The sequence below is a fragment of the Cydia strobilella genome, chromosome 1 (assembly GCF_947568885.1).
Source record: "Cydia strobilella chromosome 1, ilCydStro3.1, whole genome shotgun sequence".
In the NCBI taxonomy this organism is placed as follows: domain Eukaryota; kingdom Metazoa; phylum Arthropoda; class Insecta; order Lepidoptera; family Tortricidae; genus Cydia; species Cydia strobilella.
Genome location: NC_086041.1, coordinates 33,294,092 through 33,318,026, shown reverse-complemented (window position 1 = coordinate 33,318,026; position 23,935 = coordinate 33,294,092). Strand labels below are relative to the sequence as shown.

The window sequence follows — 23,935 nt, the reverse complement described above, 5'->3', positions numbered from 1 at the left end:
AAAATTCCACTTCCGGCAGTACTCGAGCGTTGGAACACCGGTCCAATCCCGGTCCATTCTATTTTCCTATAATTTATAAATTTTCAACACACTTGCTCAAAACGACGTTTTTATACCATGGATTTTTGGCTCATAATCCTAGATATTAAACACGCATGCTCTTTCAGTGTATTTTTCCACTCGTGCTTTTTCATTATATTATCCGACTGAGTTAAGAAGCTAACTGATTGCTAATAATATGCATGGAAAGGGAGCCTTCTTTAATTGGTCGGACTGGCGGGCACGGGCGCGCCCGACCGCCTGCGCAGTGCGCGGCGCGCGGCCCGGCCGGCCCGCCCGCCGCGCCGCCCGCGGCCGGGGCGAGCGAGGGCCGGCCGGCAGTACGAGTATGAGTATGACAGATGAAACACACAATACTGTTTTAACTATTAAAATTTGATTAATATGAAAGTTTCTTTTTTTTCTCGCAAGTGTGTTGAAAAACGTCGTATGAAATGCGTGTGCATTGGTCATTACACACATCGGCTTTCTTATTGCGCGCTCGCTTACAGCTCGCGCGCACAATATTGCCTCGTGTGTAATGACCAACTTAACACACTTGTATCATAATGTACTATTGTAGTATCGCTCGCAGACGTTTCTGCTTGATAAAACATTTGTAGATCCAGGAACATAGAAAGAGTTAAATATAATTTTACCGTGGACTAATTTTCGGCTTAAATTTGTCTTGAACATTGTCTTTGTAATTACAGAAAGCGCTACTATAGTTACTTAAAATTCACCATAACATCGTGAGTGCAGCGAGAGACTAAAATTCATGAGGTGCAAAACTTGGTCTCGTGTTGCACACAACTTTTCACCCCAACACAAACTGCATGCAGTGAGTAAAAATAGCACTATTTTCGTGCATCAAAGCCTGTTCAAGCTGTTTAGGTCACCGAATTATATTTCCGATACTAAATGCTGCAAGACCCGCTAAGAATGGCATATGATTGTTCAAACTCCAGGCCGAGTATCAAATATATAATGAACTATCATTATCACTAGTGATAACGTCAGTTGATTGTTATTCTCAACTAAGGAGCTCCTTACTCTAAATAAGATTATACACTAATAGTTTACCCACGCGCTTCGTATGAAGCACATCGGATCTGTGGCTTATTATATTACCAATTTAGTATAATTATTAATAATAGGAAAATGTTACATAAAACGGCTGCGCTGCGCTCGAAGCGCATACGTCAGATGGCATACTATTCGACAGCAAAAGTAAGTGCATAAATTTAAAATTGGTGAAATGTAAACAATTTTGGTGTATTTAAAACTGGTGACGTGTGAACTGTTTTGGTGTATTCTGTTCGTCCATAAAAAAATTCTAAAACGGTATACCCACATAACTAAATAATTTTATTCATTTATTAATTTATTTCTTGCTTCCATGGTTGTATTTTTGGGTAGTATTTACATATTTCTTATGGTATCACATGGACCCTGAATAGGGTGTAGCAAATACAGATAATTTAATTTAATTACAGTTACTTAACTATATCTAGTGGCTTTTACAAACTTATAACTACGTATATAAACTTTGTATATAACACAAAATTATTACTAGGTAACAACAATAATTATTCGTTTACTACTACTACTTACAACGTTTACTACTTACAACGTTTAGGCTTTACGAAACGAATTACATAAATAGATCACTTTTATTTATTTACGATAGAAAATATAAGTACTTTATCTGGCTTTAAGGGCAGCTTAGTGCATCATATACTTAATAGGCTGCGTTGGGGTAAGATTGAACGGATTTTTCACTAGGGGTAAGACAAAAAATAGTCCGTATGCCGAAGCAGTACGCGCGACTTTTCATCTTATCCCCCATGAAAAACCCGTTCAATCTTACCCCAGCGCACCCTACCTACTTTCTCCTATAAGGTCAATAGTTATTTTTTTGAAAAATCCATGCACATTCATAAGTTGGTTTCTAAATATCGTTGAGGCCATTAGACAAATTCCAGTACCTATATTGTTACTCAAAGATTCTTAAAGTAAAGGTAGTTTATTAAAATGCTAATGTAAGTAGGTATAATTAGGTAGTAAATGTGCTTCCTATATTTCGACTTGATAATAGATAATATGATTAGGCTGTAAATCTACTACGTTACCTGATAATTTTTAAATCACAATCAGCTGATGCTAAAATTTTACATATCTGAAAATAATAGTGTTACCTACTTATCCTCTGTATTATTAGCTTATCTAATAATGACATATGCCTAAGCTATTTATTAATGCCTAACGCTGTGTCTTACGTCGGCGAACTCGCGAACGCGAAGTGAAGCGACGCGGCGCGGCGCGGCGGGCCCAAGGCGTTCGCGTTGGCAACGAAATCGCCCACGTAGGACACTTCTATTCGGTATCAAAAGATCGATTCATCCCGCTCCGCGCCGCGCCGCGCCGTGCCGCTTCGCGGTCGCGTGTTGTTCGCCTACGTAGTACGCTGCGTAAAGGTCTTCGCACATAACATATATCCCACACCACTGCGGCTCCATCTCAAGTGCACATATTCCACTTACAGAGGGTCGTTAGAGCAAGACGAGCGAAGCTCTTCTTTTCTGACTGTCTGACCGAAGTACGTACCTATTCAAATACGTTCTTGCCCTATGACATGACGGTCTTCTCAAGCAAACACTTTATATGCCGGTCTTCTCCACATTAACCTTATGTATACATATCTCATATACCTACATTACGTACAATAGTTATTTGTGCAACATGAAAGGAAAGTTGGTTTTTCTTGCGACTTGTTTTTTTAAGTCCCGAGAAAGCGAAAGATTCTATAATTGAATCACGAGCGAAGCGAGTGATTCTAAGTTCGAATGTTCAGCGTAGCGAGGTGGTAGCGAGGGACTCAAAAACACGAGATGTAAAATAACTGCTCCAGGGAGTGATGAAAGTAGGCTTGTTCGAGCTGCTGAGGTGAAAACGTTTTTCTTCCATATTTCTCTGTAAAATAGTCTGGTCTACCAGCCGTACTTACCTCGTATCACTTAAGAGCTGGGCTTATTCTCAGATTCTCACATTGAGATACGTAATAAGAATTTCTGTCTTATTTTTTAAATATTTAAACTTTAAAACCCAGGCTTATCACAATTATTAATAAAAATGTGACTGTTGTTTGTGTGAATGTTTTTTTGGGAAAAGATATAGCAATTGCCGTTAGTAAATAAGCGTTTAGATATATCATTGTTAACAGATATATAAATGAGTAATTACTGATAAGAATTGATAAACAACTCGTCGCAAACAGCTCGCAATTACATACTCAATAGGTACAATGTTTACCTAGGTAGGAATTCAGGCTTTCTCGTTTGCATCCTAAAAAAATTGTTTAAGGAAAATTTACGCGAAGTAAGAATTGTAACTAGGTTACCCAAATTGTTAGCTGCGTAACTAACTTTGGTATTTATCTGCATGTCTTTACATTTATAGAGAGGTGAATGATATAAATAAGTATTTAATTAATGCAATCTTACACGTTACAGGTCCATATGACTGACACTTAAAAGTCGCCATCAGATATATCGGAGCGCCCAAAGTGCTCACAAATATCTGAACACCTCTATTGTCAAAGCGTTAGAGTGCGTGTTCAGATATTTTTAAGCACCTCGGCTGCTCCGATATAACTGTACCTATCTAACACAGAAAGTTATCCCTTCTCCATAAATGTATCCCGCCTGCAGCTTTGAATATTAACAAATTGAATAATCAATTTCCTACTATTAAAAAAAGTTGTGATTGGTCAATAAAAGTTTCGGTTGGCAAAAAAAAAGTTGTTAAACCTCTTGCGCGACATTGCAATATTTGACGTTGTCAACCTTCGCGCTGTACTTGAGTCGCTCGTGGAGTCGCGCGCGGCACAATTGGCTTCCATGCATGTCTTTTTTTTTAATTTCTGTAATCATAATTTATATCGATAGAATACCGGAAAAAATAAAAATACTTTTGTAAACCTTCACATTATTTTATTAAAAAATAATTAAAATGTTGAAAAATATGGAGCGGTTGAAACGCTCATAATTTTTGGCGCGAATTCGACAGAGCGTGATGACGTCACACGTTGGACGGTCCAACTGACGTTAGCTACTAATGACACTTATGTGAAATAATCTGTCGAACGCGTGACGTCACGTGATGTTTCGCTCACTTGCTTTTCGCGGGCAAATTTTTGTACTTTTTTTATTATTTTAAGCAATTCAATGGTAATTTAATAACGGAAATGCATTTGAAACATGATATAACGGTAACAAACTTCCGAATAAAAAATATTTCGTTCAAATATAAACTTCATTCATGACCTCATCATGAGGTCATGCATGAAGAATTAGCCTCATGCCGGGTAATTTTTGAGCTCTAGTCAGAATTCTGTAGCGTTGCTATTCTAGTTCGTTGGTCGTGGAAAGACCTGAACACCTTAAACTGACAAACCGTCACATAATCAAAAATGTTGTATTTAAGTAGGTCAAACAAGGGTGAAATTTGTTTATCTAGCGAATCGCTACGGCTGTAGCGACTGAAGGCTGGCTGAAGAACCTCTGGAAAGCCATTTGCGGTCTCGTAAGGTCAACTGGGTGCTGCGAAGATCCTAGCCGATGTTCAGTTCACAGGGTTTCAAACGTTACGCAGAACCACAGCGTATGTAAACAGTTTTGTATATTATCTGTGATGAAGGTGTAACCCCTTTTACTAAAAAGATGTATTACTAAAATTTAGTGTCTAATAAAGTTACGGTAGTCAGGGTAAATCCGCCTAACGTCGGCACCCATTTTGTTTTGGCCGTTTGACCTCATATGACCACCAGTTGGTGAATTTTTTTTTGCTAATCGGTGAATGTAGCCGCGATTACCTATTTATTCATACTCAATATCTTTTAAAATGCACATGATAGGTAATCTGTTCTGAGTTCATTTCACCCTGCCGTAGATTTGCTGTAAGTAATCGTAATCATTTATCGACTACGTTTAATGTTTATCTTGTTGTCAATGGCGATTAATGAAATCAAACTTAGATAGTGGCTAATGTGTCATTCTCACCTTAAACTTGTTGACAATATTACCTTATCTTCTGGGCGTGTATTCGTTTCATTAATTTAGCAAATCTTCGGTTACATTTATAGAACTTAGACATGCGTTCCGTGCAAGTAAAGGATGACTCACGTTAAACCGGGCCGTGTCCGGGCCGGAGCTTCCGGCGCTTCGTTTTCTATGGAAAGCGTCACGTGATCACCTGTCATGTCATAGAAAAGTAAGCGCCGGAAGCTCCGGCCCGGACACGGCCCGGTCTAACGTGAGTCATCCTTTATTTGTAATAGAGCCGGAGCAACTGATACTCACAATATAAACAAAAAATATAATAAATGAATAAGTAGTTATTGAAGGAATAGTTATTGGGTAATTAATGTTACAATATTTTCATATTTTAAAGGTGAAAAAAGAAATAAAAATAACTAACGTGCGGCGGGTCCAGATTTAATTTGAATGTCAAAAAGACGAATTTGGAACCACAGTTTCTGATAGGAGGCGGCAATTCATTCCAGCAGTTGGTAGCTTGGAAGCGGAAGCTGCCACGGAATGCAGCACATGCATTTATATTTCGGGGCAATGAGCGGCTTCAGTTTAGCTGTATTATATGTGGTATTTTCTATAAAAAGGGACCTTATTGTCGATGGCGTTTACGCCATTATAAACGATGCTCCGATATAAATACAATGCCGCGCGACGCTGAGCGGCATAAGTGCCATCGACAATAAAATAAGGTCCGTTTTCATAGTAAATGCCCCATATATATACATACAGGGTGTCACCTTCAGTAGAGACCAAACGATCCTTATGTAAGATGTTTAGGGAAAATTAACGGCTTATTGAGATAAATCCAGTATAGAGTCTTATTGGTAAAACTGGGTTGTATTGTATTGTATAGTATTTCTATCGATTTACAATTACAATTATTCTTTGAAGCCCTTTCCTTTCTTGTGAGTAATATCAACGGAAAGTTACTTGGTTGGAAATGTAATTAAAAAAATTAGTAATATAATACGTAGTATATAATATATTATAGTGAATAACATGTTTTGCCATACCCTTCCAGGGTCCATTAAGGATGACTCACGTTAGACCGGGCCGTGTCGGGTTTCCGGCGCTTCGTTTTCTATGGAAAGCATCACGTGATCACCTGTCATGTCATAGAAAAGTAAGCGCCGGAAGCTCCGGCCCGGACACGGCCCGGTCTAACGTGAGTCATCCTTTATGTACCTATGTAACATACTGGTATGCAAATAAAGATCTCTATCTCTAAAATGGCCTTGTTGTTTTTACATCAAATATACTACCTAAATAGAAACTTAAATTGCCCCAATTTGTCTAACCGATCTGTCATATTTTAGTACACAATCAGGAGTCAGGACAAAAGTAGCATGATTGGATAGTAAACATCAAGCGTATTATGGATGGCTTTATCCACGTGGTAAAATAACTGTCACTTTTTAACACCGCGGGATAGAAAGTGACCGACACCGTTTTATCACACTGTCACGTAGACAAGAACCACCATAATATCCGTACTGGTTAATAAAACTGTCACTTTATGTCACTTTTATTTCATTTAGGGTTAGTATTTTTATCGGCAAAAAATTACATGCTCATTCATTCCAGTTTATTATATCAAGATTGCTTTCTTAAACTACAAACAAACTACCACACTGCACCGCGACCTTGGTGCGGTGCGGCGCACGTATCGATAGTGTGTAAGGTGGTCGCCGTACGTGCGTTAAGGACGCAGCTATAAGTTAGAGCGAGAAAGATATTTTGACCGCACCAAGGTCGCGGTGCGGAAGTCTGTTACGGCTTTTAGATTTCCCCTTTGTTACAGCCCCGGAAAGTAATAGCCATCCGTCGCGAAGACCAGTCAGTATGGGAGCGGCGGGCGCCATTCGCTCCATTAAACGTGAATCGCTTTGTGCGGAACGGAGTCAAGGTCATCGTGCAGCCCTCCAATAGGCGCGCTTACCCCATGCAGGTACGTGGTCATTCGGTACGGGAGTACTGCGCTTCGTACTGCGCGAAGCTTCATATATTCAACCCATATTCAACCCCCTAATCGGCGCGCTTACCCCACATGCTTCAAAATTGGCGACAAATAGAAAAAAACATATGCATACAATATATAATATGTTATGTATCACAGAAAAGAACTCAAAATTATTGTAGTCATAAGCTTCTATTAAAAATTATCTTACCAGAAAATTTAATAGAGTCAGACCAAGCTAACTCGGCAGTGAATTTGATAGCACACTGTGCAAGTGTTATTTTAAACGTCATAGTTTAATACAAATTTGACGTTTAAAATAACACTTGTACAGTCGGTGCTGTCAAAATCGCTGCCGAGTTTAGCTTGGTCTGATGCTATGCCGGATTTTTTAAGTTCTATAAATTTTGTCTTATTCTAGTCCTACATAAGCGCTGGCGCAGTGATCCAAGAAGACATCAGCGAAGCCAACGTGATCTTTGGCGTGAAGCAGACCCCCATAGACCTCCTCATCCCGAACAAGACTTACTGCTTCTTTTCCCACACCATCAAGGCACAGGAAGCTAATATGCCCATGCTGGATGCCATTTTGGCTAAGGTAACTATTCTGTCATATCCCGGCGTAACACATGCATATACTCGTAGACATAATTTCGAATTTACGACTTCTTAGACACCATCAAGGCACAGGAGGCCAATATGCCCATGCTGGATGCCATTTTGGCTAAGGTAACTATTCTGTCATATCCAGGCGTAAGCATATACTTGTAGACATCATTCCGCATTTACCACTTCTAGGACACCATCAAGGCACAGGTGGCCAATATGCCTAGGTATGCTAAGCTTAATGTCGCTATGATGATGCTAATGCTGGACAAATTGGCGTCCCATTTCATTTAAGGCAACTTCAATTCTGTCATATTCAGGACTTTCAGGAGTGGATGCCTCACTCCTCAGCATCGGCCCATAGATATTACCGAACAAAATATGACTTCTCGTTATTTGCGATTTTCGGTCATCTTTCCGATCCAAATAATGCTCTCCTGGCATTAATGATTAGTATTGTTAAAACAAGTTAGCAAGTGTGTATTGATCTAACTCGACGACTCGATAAAGCCCACTTGAGAGTTCCGCGAGTTCGAACCTTCGAACCGTCACAACAGAAGATTTTTGAAAGTAAAACTATACGTTTTGGCACAGGCAGGAGCTCCTTCTCTTGAGCCCATTTTGTCTTCATACCTTTGCCTATTCTAACTTCTAAACCTGTTTCTAACCTACCGTCTAAAACAACATACCTACTTATAGCATTTTTTTTTTCAGAACATCAGACTGATAGACTACGAAAAGCTGATGGACGATGCAGGCAACCGGGTGGTAGCATTTGGGAAGTACGCGGGCGTCGCGGGCATGATTAACATACTACACGGACTCGGGCTGCGACTGCTGGCGCTGGGGCACCACACGCCCTTCATGGTATGTAGAACATTCTATACACGTGGGCAACCAAGTAGTCCCGTTCAAGTACGCGGGCATCGCGGACATGATCAACATATGTACTACATAGAGACAGGCTGCGACTCCTGTGGCGCAGGGCATCACGCGCCCTTCATGGTATGTAAAATGTTCTAGACTTCACCTGGAGGCAGAAAGTCTTTGGGAAATTGTTCTTCAACAATCCACATATAGGGAAATACGGTTAGCATTATGGGGACTTGACCATTTTTGACAGATTCAAGAACCTGTTTAGAATTTGGTTTGAGTAGGTTATTATTTGTTATATGTCAACATTATCATCCTGTCCTGGCCGGTTTTGGCCACGGCGACTGGGTTTATACTGGCTAGTGAGAGCGACGATCGTGAGCTCTCAGGTGGCTGACGTAGCCTATTTTTGCAGTGACTGTCCTGTACGGCCACACTCACCGCAGCGATCACCGCGATTGTTATATGATTACTTATATGTATTATGTACCTACGTCTTCTAAGACACTGATTTTGATTATGTATATATATTTACTATCTTATCAAGGCGATTGCCAGTAATAGGTAATAAAATATGCTCTTAGATACAGCCGATACAGGTATCTTGGGTACTCGTGGATAAGTGTTTCCACGCGACAATTTTACCTTCAGATTACATTGACCCACTAAAGAAAATGAGACGAAGATCTGTAGACCAAAGCAATCTCTAGACCAAAACCACTTTCACATCTTACAGTCACACCGCGTAATGTTTCTAGGACTAGCGTAAGCGTAATCTGCTTACCAGGCGACTCATAATTTTGTTTGCCATGGTCCTAATATAAAAAGAAGAATTATCATAGTTAGCACTTCCTTTTTTTACTTATCTGATGATCCGAATGACATGTCGAAGGACAGTAATTACATTAGTTGATTACACATCACGCAATCGTCCGCAATGATAGAACGACCACTAAGGTCAGAGTGGTGTTACACGCTATTGCGCAAAGCACAAGAAGTTTGCCACTAAATGACATACTTCAAGCTGACTAGTTCTGCATTCTGCCGAACTTACCATTCTTTGCTATGGCTGTCACTGTTATTCTGCTAACTAAAAACAATTTGTTTTGAGCGGGACACTTCTGCCAAATGCACCTGGATCGGTGGGCCAAATTGGCTATCGAATGGACACCGCAAGTTAGCCGGGCGGGATAGAGGCAGACCAAAAAGAGATGAGGAACGACTTCGACGCATTTTGCAGCGACTAGCGGGAGCAACCGTGATGAGTGGCGGTGTATGAAAAAAAAGTCTAGAACCCCTTCCCCATCCACAGTTCCTAGATAGACCAATTATCTGTTTGGTTAGAAAGAGATATATACAGCTTGCATGTTTTAGCACATCGGACCAGCTCACAACTACCGCAACTCCAGCATGGCGCGGCAAGCCATCAGAGACGCCGGGTACGAGGTGGCGCTCGGCATGATGCCTAAATCACTGGGACCGCTGACGTTCGTGTTTACCGGCTCAGGAAACGTTTCCCAGGTATGTATGGGACATGACGAATACTCTGGGACAGGTACTGATGGTCGCTATGACAGTTCCTTTACGTCTATTTTGGTTGGAGTAGTAAAAACAATTAAGAAATGTTACATTTCTAAATAAATGTAATGGGCGAAAGTTACAAAAATGTCCACAAACATTTTGCGTGATAGCTACTACATATAAAAATGAACTGTCATAGAGACCAAAGACCATTGTTCGATTGGACGCAAGAAATACAGGCAACGCTCGGCCTGATGCAAAAAAATCACTTTAACTGCTTTTTTCGAGCACCGTCGTTAAACTGACGTGACGTTTAAAATGTGGCACAGATATATTAACTTACTTTTGGTTCGTTGCTGAGGATCATGACTAACAAACCGTTTGTTTCATACGGCTTATGAGAGCCGATAATTCGGGTTGCTGGGTCCAGATTTGAGTAAAGAGGTCCTTCAAACTCTCATAGGTGAGGTGCCCCAACCTGTAGTATAGTATAATGCCGTCTTCTATTTGCTAAATCAATCGATAAGTAAAGGGCCCTCCACACTCGTGCGCGAATCGCGGCGCGAAGCCAGTCTGTGGAGTCTAGTTCGCTAATCAGCGAAATCGACGCCACACACGCGTTCGCAGCTTCGCGCCGCGTAGTCTGGAGCGGGCTTAACAAATTTGTATGATTTCAGGGAAGTCAAGAAATATTCTCAGAGTTACCTCACGAATACGTTCCACCGGAAATGCTCAGAAAAGTTGCGGAACACGGAAGTAAGTTGTTCTTCAAACTTTTAGCTTTTTAAACTCATATCAGGCTAAACTATACTAATGTCGACCACTCTGATAATTGGCTCCTTCAGCCTTTTTTGACGCAGCACTGTGACTGGTGACTATCCTAAAAATACTGGCCAATAACTACACTAAACAGACAATCATTGGGCACTTTACCTTGGGTTCATCCATTAATTACGTCACATGAATTTCGAGGTTTTTTGACCCCTCCCCCTCCTTGTCACACTTGGTCACATTTGGCAAACCCCTCCCCTCCTAGTGCGACGTCACATTATTTCAATGAAATCGGCAAATCGAATTAAGTCTTACTATTATTTTATCAAAATATTGTTAAAAAAAGAAATATTATTAATTTTATAACCCAAAACAGATTAGGAAAGAAAATTAAACGATTAATCGTTATAAAAACTTTTTATTTAACTGTACGTAACAGAGAATAAAATAATTTAATAAGTCAATGTGACTACACAAAGTTTGTGACTCCCCCCTCCCCCTTGTCAGAACATGTCACATTTTCTTGACCCCCTCTACCCCCTAAACGTGTGATGTAATCAATGGATGTAATCAATGTTCTAAGTTCAGTCATCCCCTTCAGGATGACTGAACTTAGAACGGTCCGGGTCCAGGCTGACGCTTCCGACACTTCGTTTTCTATGACGGGTGATCGGTGATCACGTGATGCTTTCTATAGAACACTGAAGTGTCGGACGTCTCGGCCCGAACCCGGGCCGTTCTATCATGAGTCATCTTTTACTCGTATTTACTAGTAGGTACTTTTTCGTTTGCGCAATAGACTTAACTATATGCTTATGATTACGATTACAGGTCCAAACAAGATCTATGGTTGCGAGGTGCGCCGGCGTCACCATTTGGAGAGGAAAAATGGCGGCGGTTACGACGCGCAGGAGTATGAAGAACACCCTGAGCGATACATCTCTACCTTCGCGCAGAAGGTACCAAATGGCCTCACATACAATCCCCCTAGTCCCTAATATGGTGGAAATATTCGCTGCATTGGGTACGGTCTTGGAGGCTCAGATGGTAGTGCACTGTTCTAGTGATCCAGTGGTCGTGAGTTCAAGTCCCATTCAAGAGATCAAACGTTTCCTTTATCACTCTTTACCTTATCTTAGTGCTTGTTTTAATCACAACCTCGGAGAGCCTAGGATCCACTTTGTACCAAATTCTTCCATTTTTTAACTGATAAAGTTTCAGAAGTTAGTGAAAGTCTCCTCTCAAATCATTTTCTCGCGTGGACATCCATTAGACCTTAGCTTAGACTGCATGGGGAATTGGGAATACTATGATTCATTGATTTTGAAAGTATAAATACAAGGAATTTGTTTCTCAGCAGGTTCGTAAATCGTAATGTAATTCTGTCAAGGTTGCCATACATCAATAAATTCCTATTAAATTATTTAACTCGCGTTCAAAAATTTCTACGGTGCTGACCAATTTGAATTATTTGAATTATTCACTCATTTTATTTGATTTTTTATTTTATTTTATTTTTATTTTATTTATTACCCAACTTTACATTTACAGTTAAACCACACATGCAAGTTATGGGTTATAAACATATATGTACTTAAAAGTAAAATAATATAACTAAATTAATTAATATTAATAGTTGTGGGCGTGGATATTATATAATTCTAGGTAGCGGGCTGCTGTGGCTAGGAATTATATTGATTAGCACAAGTACCACTTTATTTTCAATTGGCAAGCGCTTAAGGTGAACAGCTGATTACTTGCACACATTGCATCAAGATTGCGCCTCATTACCCTTGCAGTTTATCTATAAGATAATGTAGTAAGCAAATACGAGAGAATAACAGTCTACGTTATCGGTCATGGAGTGAGCTAGGGTTAAAGGATGACTCACGTTAGACCGGGCCGTGTCCGGGTCGGAGCTTCCGGCGCTTCGTTTTCTATGGAAAGCATCACGTGATCACCTGTCATGTCATAGAAAAGTAAGCGTCGGAAGCTCCGGCCCGGACACGGCCCGGTCTAACGTGAGTCATCCTTAATTCTATTGATTTCATTTCACTTTCAACACCAAGAGCTAAGTACTTATCCACATTTTTTACCATTTAAAAATGTGGACTTACTTGAAAATGTGATTTCTTAATACGCTGCACTTCATGCACATTTGTAATCGGTAGATCACTAAGTTACTTTTGTAATTTAATAATATTCGCATTAAAATTGTTCACATGTTGGGCATGCATTTCTAAATTGACTGATCGACTCCTGTCTTACTCGATTACATATCACTGACATGCTCAAAACGCTTTGCCTTCCGCTCCCCTAAGCGTATCAGAGGAGAAAACTGTTTTAGTGAATATAAATATACTTTCTACAATATCCTCTAATTACCACGTAAGATTGAGCCAATCCTCACCACCACAATCAAATTTGTTACATGTTTTCACCGACAGATAGCGCCATATACATCTGTCCTGGTGAACTGCATCTACTGGGCGGTGGACAGCCCCAAATTGCTGACCATCCCCGACGCCAAGCACCTCCTTATCCCCTCCAACACGCCCTGGCTGCCCAAGAGCATCGGCGCGCCCGCTCTGCCGCACCGGTTAGTATTAACAGCAAGCGAGTTGGAGACTCAGATAGAGATAGAGGATCATCTATAATTTTTGTTCCATGTTACTTATCCTTAAAGTCCTTTCTTATATATTTCCCAGAATGCTGGCTATTTGTGACATCTCAGCGGACCCCGGCGGCTCCATTGAGTTTATGAATGAGTGCACCACAATCGACACGCCCTTCTGTCTTTATGACGCCGATCGGAATAAGGACACTAAGAGGTTTGTTCATTTCTACCTCTTTTTCGGCGTGTATCTGAATCATATCCGGCTCGAAGGACCAAAGGTGGTGGTGGTGGTGGTGGAAGTAAGATGTAACTGTTGTAACCAATTAGTTTTGTAATAGTTTATAAACTGTAATAGATATCTTATATTAAAGAAAAAGTGACGAAGCCCTCCAGTGGTGAAGGCCGGATTCGAACCGGCGTCTTTAGCTTTCGCGGCTAACGCCATAAACCTCTAGGCCACCTCGCCACGGCGGTACCCGTCCCAATTTCTCGACTATATGCCATCTTAGTAAGACTAGGTGTCTTTGAACAACTCTAAGGGCAAGCAGTGCGCGCTTGCACCTCCTAAACGAATTCCTTACGGAATTACGATAGAGCGAGAGAGACTGGTGCTGCCATCTATGACAAATCAAATTATTTTATTTAATATTTTGATTTGTGTTTTTTTAAGTAGTCACACTACTATATATAAATTATGAACTGTAATAGATCAAAACCACAAATCAAAATATTTAATAAAATAATTCAGAAATAATTTAATTTGTATCCAAAGTTGTTTGTAATAGTTTCTAACGCTCACTAAAATTTATTGTCTAATACAAACGAGTAGGTCTCCAAACTTTTTGACTTGAGAGCCTTGCCCAGTCCTGCTATTTTTCGCGGGCCATATTGTAAGTAAGACCTTTGGATTTCTCACTTCACTTCACGTAGTTTGGAGATCCCACATGGCGATGTTTTTAGTTTCAAGGGCCCCGGCGTGCTGGTGTGCTCCATTGACAACATGCCGACGCAGCTGCCGCGCGAGTCTACGGACTTCTTCGGAGACTTGCTCTTCCCCTATGCTGAGGACATCATGAAGTCTGATGCTTCACGTCCGTTGGAGGAACACAACTTCTCGCCCGTGGTTCAGGGAGTAAGTCATAAGACCTAGGATGGACCATAGACTTAGGATGGTTTCGGTATCTCTAGTTCAGTGAAAATGGGGCAAGTTTTGTACTTCATGGACAAAAATTATTAATGTTATTATCGACGCTACGACTTTGTTTCTTTAGCAGGAAAGTGATGAAAGAACTTAACAGAAGTAAGCGTGTAGTTTTTATCAGGCTCTTTAATTGTTAATAATAATGGAATTATCTAATGTAGCATGGTCAATACTTATAATTTACTTCAAATTTTTACGGCACAATGAGCCCGATTTGGACCCACAAGCTTACTTTTTCGAAGTTCTTTTTAATGCTAAAAAAAACGAAGTATAGCGTCAGTTCTAATATTGAAAACTAATAATATAGCTTCATCGTATCATTTCATACATACATATACGCCAGTCTTGATGTGGCTTCATAAAAAGTCTTTTCGTCTTTGTTGATGCTATTCAAATATTCTGTAGGTAATAGACTGATAACTAATATTCATACAGTCTACGTTTTACAGGCTATAATCACGAGTAACGGCAAACTGACACCGCCTTTCGAATACATCAACGAATTGCGATCATCAAACAAGTAAGTCTAACGCTGTAATCTTGCCTACCTACATAACGTTAGTCATTCATTGAAGAACTGCTTTAAGGATGACTCACGTTAGACCGGGCCGTGTCCGGGCCGGAGCTTCCGGCGCTTACTTTTCTATGACATGACAGGTGATCACGTGATGCTTTCCATAGAAAACGAAGCGCCGGAAGCTCCGGCCCGGCCACGGCCCGGTCTAACGTGAGTCATCCTTTAAGGATCCTTTAAGGATGGCTCACGCTGAGTCTTAGCCGAGTCTTCCTATACTTCATTTTCCATATACTGATTTAAACTAACACGATTTTCACTCATAATTTTAAAACTAACACAGGACTTAATCGCGTACAAGTTTACAAATTTTCCATGTTGGGTAATTGTTGATCACATGATGCTTTCTATAGAAAACGAAGTGTCGGACGTCTCCGCCCGGATCCGGATCCGTTCTGTGAGCCATTAGCTAGCCATACACGCACGGATTTGCCCGTCGGATCTGCCTGAAAGATATGTCTGGCGGACACATCCGTCAATGTGTGGCGAGAAATAGACACAGATGGGCAGCGGACGGGCATCCGGCGGACAATTCTGTGTCTAATTTCTCGCCACACATTGACGGATGTGTCCGCCAGACACATCTTTCAGGCAGATCCGACGGGTAAATCCGTGCGTGTATTGCTAGCTATTCTTAAGGCGGTTTCCCGTTAGATGTGGATCCGCTCGCCGGTGTATGAGCGACACAGCGCTATGCACGTATCGATGTCCTGGAGCGGCGAAAAATTCTAATTCCAATGTGAAAACCGCCTAAGAGCGTTATTATTATTGATTAATTGATTGATTGATTTGCAGTCGATCTCGCCACAAGGTGGAAGGCGACCACCAGAACTTGGACTCGGTGGTTATCCTCGGCAGTGGACTGGTGTCAGCTCCGGTGATCGAGTACCTCGCTAAGGAGAAGAATATCTCTGTTACTATCGGTACGTTTTTATTGCTGACTTATTTCGATTAAATGACATTTAAAGTTCCTACTTTCTCCAATAGACAAAAACCTACAAATTGAGGAAAAAAAGCGAAACCAAGGTCTGAGCAACTATTCCGAATAGAAGGCGGCTCTTATTGACCATGTAATTAAAGTTCCGCTAGTTCCACAGGATAGCTGAAATAACACATCTTGCTTAAAATCGGTTCCACCAGGGGCCCGTTTCTCAAAAGCTTAACTTTTTGACAGCTTTTGTTAGAAAGGGACTTCCATTTGTATTACAAGCTACGAGCTTTTGGGAAACGGGCACCTGCACATTACAATTTAACATTTTAGCGTCCCAAGTAAAGGAGGAGGCGGACGCGCTAGCGGAGCGGTACGGCGTGCGCTCCGCGTACCTACAAGCCGACGACGATGCTGCGTTACGCGCTATGGTGTCGCGCGCGCGACTCGTGGTGTCTTTGTTGCCTTATGAACTGCATGGTGCCGCTGCGAGAGCCGCTATTGAAGCTGGAGCTCATATGGTCACGGCTTCGTATGTGAGGCCTGAGGTTCAGGAGTTACATAGCCGGTGAGACTTTATCTGTTATGTCTCGATGAGTATTAGATGGAAAGAAAAGTACAGTAAGCGATAAAAGCTTGAAATTTTTGCCTTAAACTTATTTCTTCATGGTTTCAATGAGCTATGAGCTGATTTTAAAATGTGCTATCCATACAGTGCTAAGGAGGCCGGAGTGACGATCCTCAACGAAGTCGGCCTGGACCCCGGCATCGACCATCTTCTGGCTCTCGAGTGCATCCACGACGTCCAGAACCATGGCGGAAGAGTCGACTCCTTCGTTTCTTACTGCGGAGGTATTTGACTGATAGTGAACGCGCTACGGATGATATCCAAACTCATTTGGAAATTTTTGATCAAATGACAATTGCGTGATTTTGTCTTAGAGGATATAACTAAACGGAGACGCCATTAACAGGCGTTCCCCTCTGTCGAAAATAGGCGGCCAATGGTCATACACAATGTATAGACTGTCGTTTATATGGCATGGCTATTTTTACGTTACGTATACATTTGACGTTCGACGTTCCCACCCCCGCAAAAATCGGCAGACTGTTTTGTACAGAAAATTACAGACAAGGCGTCTCAGTTTGGTTATACTTATTCTCTAAGGATTTTGTGGTTTAGAAAAAAGATAGTTTACGTCGTTGGATGATGCATTTAATTTTAAGTGTATTTTAGACACAATTTATTTATAATGTTGTACTATCATATTAAATTGTGAGTTTAAACTCAATATGTTATAGGTCTGCCGGCGCCTGAGTTCAGTGACAACGCGCTGAGGTACAAGTTTTCGTGGAACCCGCGAGGCGTCCTGCTCAACACAATCTCCGAGGCTAAATACCTGAGCAGAGGACAGGTAAGCCATACTAGCCTATATAATGAAGAGGGAATATATTTCCCATCTGATTTTGAACTTTATTTCAAAGTGATAGACTTCAATTTTGCATAATTCCTTACACCCGAGTTAACTCGTGTATTTTTAGCCACTCGCGCGACATGATTCGGAGAGTCTAGTTCTCTATTTTCAAACACTAACAGTGCATGAGCTGCGGTCGCGATAGCCGCGCACCGACGCCGACTAAAATACGTGAGTTAAACCGTACTCAGGACAAATCAATTGTCGACCGATTTTTTTTAGGTGACTTCACTACCTAAATGCTTTTCTAAAAAAACCGGCCAAGTGCGAGTCGGACTCGCGTTCCAAGGGTTCCGTACATTCAAAAACTAAGTAATTAAGTCCGATTCACGCTTGACTGAACATTTCTAATAGGTTTTCCGGTGATCTATAGGTAAAGATCTATTTTGTGTATTTTTTTCAAATTTTTTGACCCAGTAGTTTCGGAGATAAAGGGGGGAATGGTAATTTTTTGCCTATTTTATTAAATAACTTCTAAACTATTTATCTTAAAATTATAAAAAAAATATATTTGAGATTCTTAACATGAGCTCTTTCATTTGATATGTAACACGATATAGTTTGACAAACTTTATTTTTTAATTTTCTCATTTACCTCCCAAAAACGGCCCCCGTGTTTAAAATTAATTTGTTTACGTTACATGTCCATTTTTGGGTCACAAACTTACGTATGTGTACCAAATTTCAACTTAATTGGTCCAGTAGTTTCGGAGAAAATAGGCTGTGACAGACGGACAGACAGACAGACGCACGAGTGATCCTATAAGGGTTCCGTTTTTTCCTTTTGAGGTACGGAACCCTAAAAATAAATCGCAGCCCAAGGAAGGTCATCATGTAATTAGTCGTAGCCTCCAATCCATTTTAGGATTCTCAATGTAAAGTTACACTGGCAGTGCTACGCCATAGTTCGTACCAGTATTCTCCCATTAAAATCAAGTGAGCCACCAGGCGGGCGCGTCACTCAAAATATTTCAACCCCTTCTGAAACATTTAATCTAACTTTACTTGTACATTGTTAGGTAGTGGAGGTCCTCAGCGGCGGCGAGCTGATGTCCGTAGCTCGTGAACTAGACTTCCTCCCCGGCTTCGCCTTCGAGGGCTTCCCGAACCGCGACAGCACGCAGTACGCCAAGTTGTACGGAATAGAGGACGCACACACCATCTTCCGTGGCACCATCCGGTACAGAGGTAAATACGGATACTGATGTCAGTACCTTAGCTACAGAAGCTGTGCAGCATAGAAGACACACTCACTATCTTCAGTCGGACCATCCGGTACAGAGGGAATAGGGATACTTACTGATGGTTATCCTACAGCAAGTCAGACGACGCAACGGAGCCACACTGTTATGTCGTCGCCCAAATCTAATGTTAAATTTGTCTTTGGTTTTAATTTGTAGTTTTGTTTCCTTGTATTCTTATTTTGTAGTTTCACAGTGCCTTGGTTTTACTGTAATGCTGTGGCACTTATTGGAGTAATAAATAATAATAAATGACATCTATATATAGATGTCGATGAAACCACCACCAATAATCCAGGCTAGATACGTGTTCTGCCTTAGACTTGAAGTCTCATGTTCACGTTGGACTAATCTTGGCCATTTCATAACTAACAATACTTTTCAGGTTTCGCTGAAACAATGATCGCTATGCAGCTGTTCGGTTTGGTGGACCCGAACCCTCACCCCTCACTCCATCCAGAAGGACCTGAAATTACTTGGGTATGTTATTATATAGCTTCATATAAGTCATTGAACCGTGAAAAGGTGGAAATAGTCACACACGTATAACACCGTATAAACTTAAATTTGAAGTGCCCTTACTTCTCCTACATCGCGCTTCCGAAATTCCGAATGTCCGTTTAAAAAAAAATAAACAACTAAGAAACTCTCTGGATTTCGGTCCCCAGGCTCATCACCCGCTTCGAGAGAGGTCTCTCTATTAACTCTTTCTATTTCTACAAGCATAAGTTTCAACGCTAAACCTAAGTTTTCTGAGATCCGAGAGTTCCGAGATTTTCCCGAGAGTATACAGTATGGGGTTCTTCAAAAAACGAGTGTACAGGTTTTTAAAAGGTCCGCAACGCGCATGTAACTCTGAATTTGCAGGCGTTCATAGGCTACGGTGACTGCTTACCATCAGGCGGGCCGTATGCTTGTTTGCCACCGATGTGGTATTAAAAAAGTAAGTAACAATCTTCATAATTTCCAGCGTCAATTCGCCTGCGACCTGCTAGGCCTCACCGACTCCTCCATCTTCTATGAGAACCTGAAGACGCGGCTGACGGAGCGCATCGGCGGCGCCGGCGCGGCCGGGCTCGAGTCTCTGGGGCTGCTCGAGGATAGTGTTATCGTCAAGAGGAACACGCCGCTCGACACTGTTAGCCATTACCTGACTCACAAGTTGAAATTAGGTAAGGCATAGATATACAGCGAATAAAATAACCCAAAGAAGTGGCAATTTGAGTGTAGGGTATACACTGTTTATTGGTACTATAGGCAGATCACTTGACATGAATGTCAAGTAGATAAGAAAACAAAAGCGACAATATATGTAGCTCAAGGAAGTGACAGTGGTTAGGATGAAGATCACGCTTGGGTAATCATAGTGTAGGGTATACACTGCCTACTATGTACATATACATCTTTTGCCATCAGTAAGAATCATGTGGCATGATTTGTTGCGGACTAGGTTTTAGAATCGTCCGTCTTCTGAAGATGCGGATTTGAATTAGGTAGCATGTAAGTATAGTCATGGAATTTCAAGGTTAGTCATTTTTGAACAAATTCCGTGACTGTATGATATATTTCACGAAAGTAGTCACGAAATTTGAAGTTTTAAGCGGATAGGCATGACTCGAAGCCCGCTCGTAGCTGTTCAATTGACAGATGGAAGATCGATGTGGAATAAGTTATTCCATTGCGGGAGTTCGTTAGAACTGTATATTAGCGACTTTGGATGAAGAGCTTGTCAGGATTGAATGTTTTCATTTAAATTTACAGGCAACGACGAGACAGACTTCGTGGTGCTTCGGCATGAAGTTGGCGTGACATGGCGAGACGGGCGCAAGGAGAGGCGTGAAGTCACCATGACTGTCCGCGGCGAGCCAGCGGGATACACGGCTATGGCGCGCACCGTGGGGCTGCCCACTGCTATTGCCGCTAAGATGATACTAGACGGTGAGTGTGTATTGTGACGTAGGCACGGAGAGGCGTGAAGTCACTCACAATTGAGGCTATGGCGTGCATCGTGGGGCTATCGCTGTCAAGATGATACTAGATGGTGAGTGTGTATAAGACGTAGGGCTACAGAAAGAGACGTGAAGTCTGTTCGTAGCGAGCCAGCAGGATATACGGCTATGGCGCGCACCGTGGGGCTACCCACTGCTATTGCTGCCGATATGATTCTTGACGGTGAGTTTGTAGATGTGTGCATGTTTGCCAAGATTTAAAAAAAACTAAAAGTTCAGTAAATTAACGTCCGTTCGCGTTTTGAATTGTCTTTTTTGCGTGATGTTGAACGGAGGAAAGATTAACTATAGACTAACCTGAAAGTCTAGCTGAACTGACAATCGTTTATAAAAAAAAACGTAAATGGAAATTTAATGATCATGCGATTTTTCATACGCTTCTGTCATCCCGAAATATTTTTACTGTTCAATTTATCGATACACGATTGTAAACTTAGCTACGTTATTTAAAAACGTTTTACCTTTAGCGCCCCGTGTAGAAAGCAATTGGTAGTTTCTAACCGTATTACTATGTTTTCCTGCGCATAGCGCTTGTGTTATTTATGAACAGCAAGCGTGGTTTTGATCATTGAGGTACTATGTATGTACATATAAGTCAATGGTTTTGATGTGAATTTTTTGTGTCGGTTGCAGGTGAAATTCAAGAGCGAGGTGTTGTGCTTCCCTTCGCACCGGTCGTCTACAAGTCGCTGCTGTCGCGGTTGCGCGCGCATGGCGTCACAGCTCGTGAGATAAGCCGCCCTCTCAACTAAACGTCATATGTTAGAGCGGGATAACAGCGTGTGCTCCCGCTCGCACTTATCTTGTTAAAATTCAAGAGCGAGGAGTTGTGCTTCCCTTCGCACTGGTCGTCTACAAGTCGCAGCTGCGCGCGCATGGCGTCACAGCTCGTGAGATAAGCCGCCCGCTCAACTAAACGTCAAATGTTAGAGTGGGATAACAGCGTGTGCTCCCGCTCGCACTCATCTTGTTAAAACTCAAGAGCGAGGAGTTGTTCTTCCCTTCGCACTGGTCGTCTACAAGTCGCGGCTGCGCGCGCATGGCGTCACAGCTCGTGAGATAAGCCGCCCACTCAACTAAACGTCATATGCGGGATAACAGCGTGTGTTCTCGCTCGCACTCATCTTGTTAAAACTCAAGAGCGAGGAGTTGTGCTTCCCTTCGCACCGGTCATCTACAAGTCGCAGCTGCGCGCGCATGGCGTCACAGCTCGTGAGATAAGCCGCCCGCTCAACTAAACGTCAAATGTTAGAGTGGGATAACAGCGTGTGCTCCCGCTCGCACTCATCTTGTTAAAACTCAAGAGCGAGGAGTTGTTCTTCCCTTCGCACTGGTCGTCTACAAGTCGCGGCTGCGCGCGCATGGCGTCACAGCTCGTGAGATAAGCCGCCCACTCAACTAAACGTCATATGCGGGATAACAGCGTGTGTTCTCGCTCGCACTCATCTTGTTAAAACTCAAGAGCGAGGAGTTGTGCTTCCCTTCGCACCGGTCATCTACATGTCGCGGCTGCGCGCACATGGCGCCACAGCTCGTGAGATAAGCCGCCCGCTCAACTAAACGTCATATGTTAGAGCGGGATAACAGCATCAGGATTCATACTATAGCTACTGTGTCTAGTATTGCATTTGGGACTTCTTAACGGGAACAACGAGATTTCACAATTTAAACATAACGATTTATAAAGTTTTATGTATATTTAATTTAAAAGTAGGTAAGTATGAAAACATGAGTCACTGTGTAGGTATTTTCGAATGTATTGTAAAAAAATACGGAGATGTGTTTTTAATTTATGTATATTAAATAAAAAGAAAAGTAGCCTTTAAGTATTTCAAGTTAGTTACATTTTAATTGTTGCAGTCTTATAAATATTTAAATGAAAACAAACGTTTTGTATAATCTAACTAGTAAACAAGAAAATTCTAATTAAAATATCTGCTTTTGTAGACCTGCTACAAGCCTGCTACGGGCCTACGTCGTAGCAGTTGCTACGAGTGCTACGTCATGGTTTACACACTTTTTATTTTAGGGTTCCGTATCCAAAGGGTAAAAACGGAACCCTATTACTACAAGACTCCGCTGTCCGTCCGTCTGTCTGTCTTTCTGTCTGTCTGTCCGTCTGTGACTAGGCTATATCTCATGAACCGTGATAGCTAGACAGTTGAACTTTTCACAGATGATGTATATCTGTTGCCGCTATAACAACAAATACTAAAAACAGAATAAAATAAATATTTAAGCGGGGCTCCCATACAACAAACGTGATTTTTTGCCGATTTTTGCGTAATGATACGAAACCCTTCGTGCGCAAGTCCGACTCGCACTTGGCCGGTTTTTTGAAGTTTAGCACAAAAATTTATTTCGAAATGTAACATTTCAATGTTTTACCGTATTTATATTTATTAAAAATACTGTAAAACATATTTCTTAAAATATTTCTTTACGCCCCGGTCGCGCGCTGCGCTCTCAATTGCGTTATTGTAATAATAATAAGTTGCTTATTAAAAACAGTACTGAGCGGTCGGCAGAAGGTCGTGAATCTGCTGTCGCGGGGCGAGGTAATTCGAATCGGGGCGGGGCGGTGCGTGGCCGTTCTGTATGATAATACTATTACTTATTCTGTGGTATGGCAACCCTAATCAAAAGAGACTTGAATGAACTTTCATACCATCTTTCGACGCGAGAGGTATAATTAAGTACCTTAGTTAATAACATGTTGTTATTATTAAGGCGATAACCGTAAGAACGTAACTATAAAAATATTGTTTTTGTGTAAATGTTATGTTTGTACTAGATTTTATCTGTTTTTATACTAAGAGTTGTTGATGTTAAATGTTAATGTTAAGATAAAGTGAATAAATCATTTGAGTAATCGAATATTTTTGTCTTTCAATGCCTGATTTAATTCTAGGCGTTAATAATACTTAAGCGAGGTAAGGGCTGACGGGCTCCTCTACAATGATGGCCCAGCGTAGGCCAGTCCAAGGGATAAAACATATTTTACCCTGTATATTTGTGCTGTCCGCAGCC

General features: G+C 41.4%; 1 protein-coding gene and 1 non-coding gene across 3 annotated transcripts; one reads left to right on the top strand and one right to left on the bottom strand.

Annotated features, from left to right (window-relative positions):
* The first annotated feature begins 1,134 nt into the window (after positions 1-1,134).
* Positions 1,135-23,703, top strand: LOC134744773 (alpha-aminoadipic semialdehyde synthase, mitochondrial). 2 transcript variants are annotated; one of them, XM_063678695.1, is made up of 21 exons: positions 1,135-1,269; positions 6,934-7,080; positions 7,511-7,642; positions 7,774-7,818; positions 8,410-8,562; positions 9,943-10,089; positions 10,767-10,845; positions 11,692-11,819; positions 13,308-13,459; positions 13,569-13,691; positions 14,438-14,609; positions 15,128-15,198; positions 16,048-16,175; positions 16,514-16,748; positions 16,896-17,032; positions 17,483-17,595; positions 18,675-18,843; positions 19,282-19,376; positions 19,867-20,068; positions 20,658-20,834; positions 21,539-23,703. In XM_063678695.1, the coding sequence occupies exons 1-21, from the start codon at positions 1,201-1,203 to the stop codon at positions 21,655-21,657; spliced, it is 2,793 nt and encodes a 930-aa protein (XP_063534765.1). In that variant the 5' UTR covers positions 1,135-1,200; the 3' UTR covers positions 21,658-23,703. The 2 variants fall into 2 exon arrangements, with proteins under 2 accessions (XP_063534765.1, XP_063534757.1); XM_063678687.1 differs by lacking the exon at positions 7,774-7,818 and having other exon boundaries at positions 7,511-7,687; positions 21,539-23,702.
* Trnas-cga (transfer RNA serine (anticodon CGA)) lies at positions 13,871-13,943 on the bottom strand. Its single transcript has one exon. It is a non-coding gene; the product is annotated as a tRNA-Ser (tRNA).
* Positions 23,704-23,935: the final 232 nt, after the last annotated feature.

Excerpts from the sequence above, each read along its gene's own strand:
- LOC134744773 (XM_063678695.1), top strand. The coding sequence starts at position 1,201 with ATGTTACATAAAACGGCTGCGCTGCGCTCGAAGCGCATACGTCAGATG. Across the intron at positions 1,270-6,933 it reads CATACTATTCGACAGCAAAA|CCCCGGAAAGTAATAGCCAT; the intron begins GTAAGTGCATAA and ends CCTTTGTTACAG. Across the intron at positions 8,563-9,942 it reads GGCACCACACGCCCTTCATG|CACATCGGACCAGCTCACAA; the intron begins GTATGTAGAACA and ends TGCATGTTTTAG.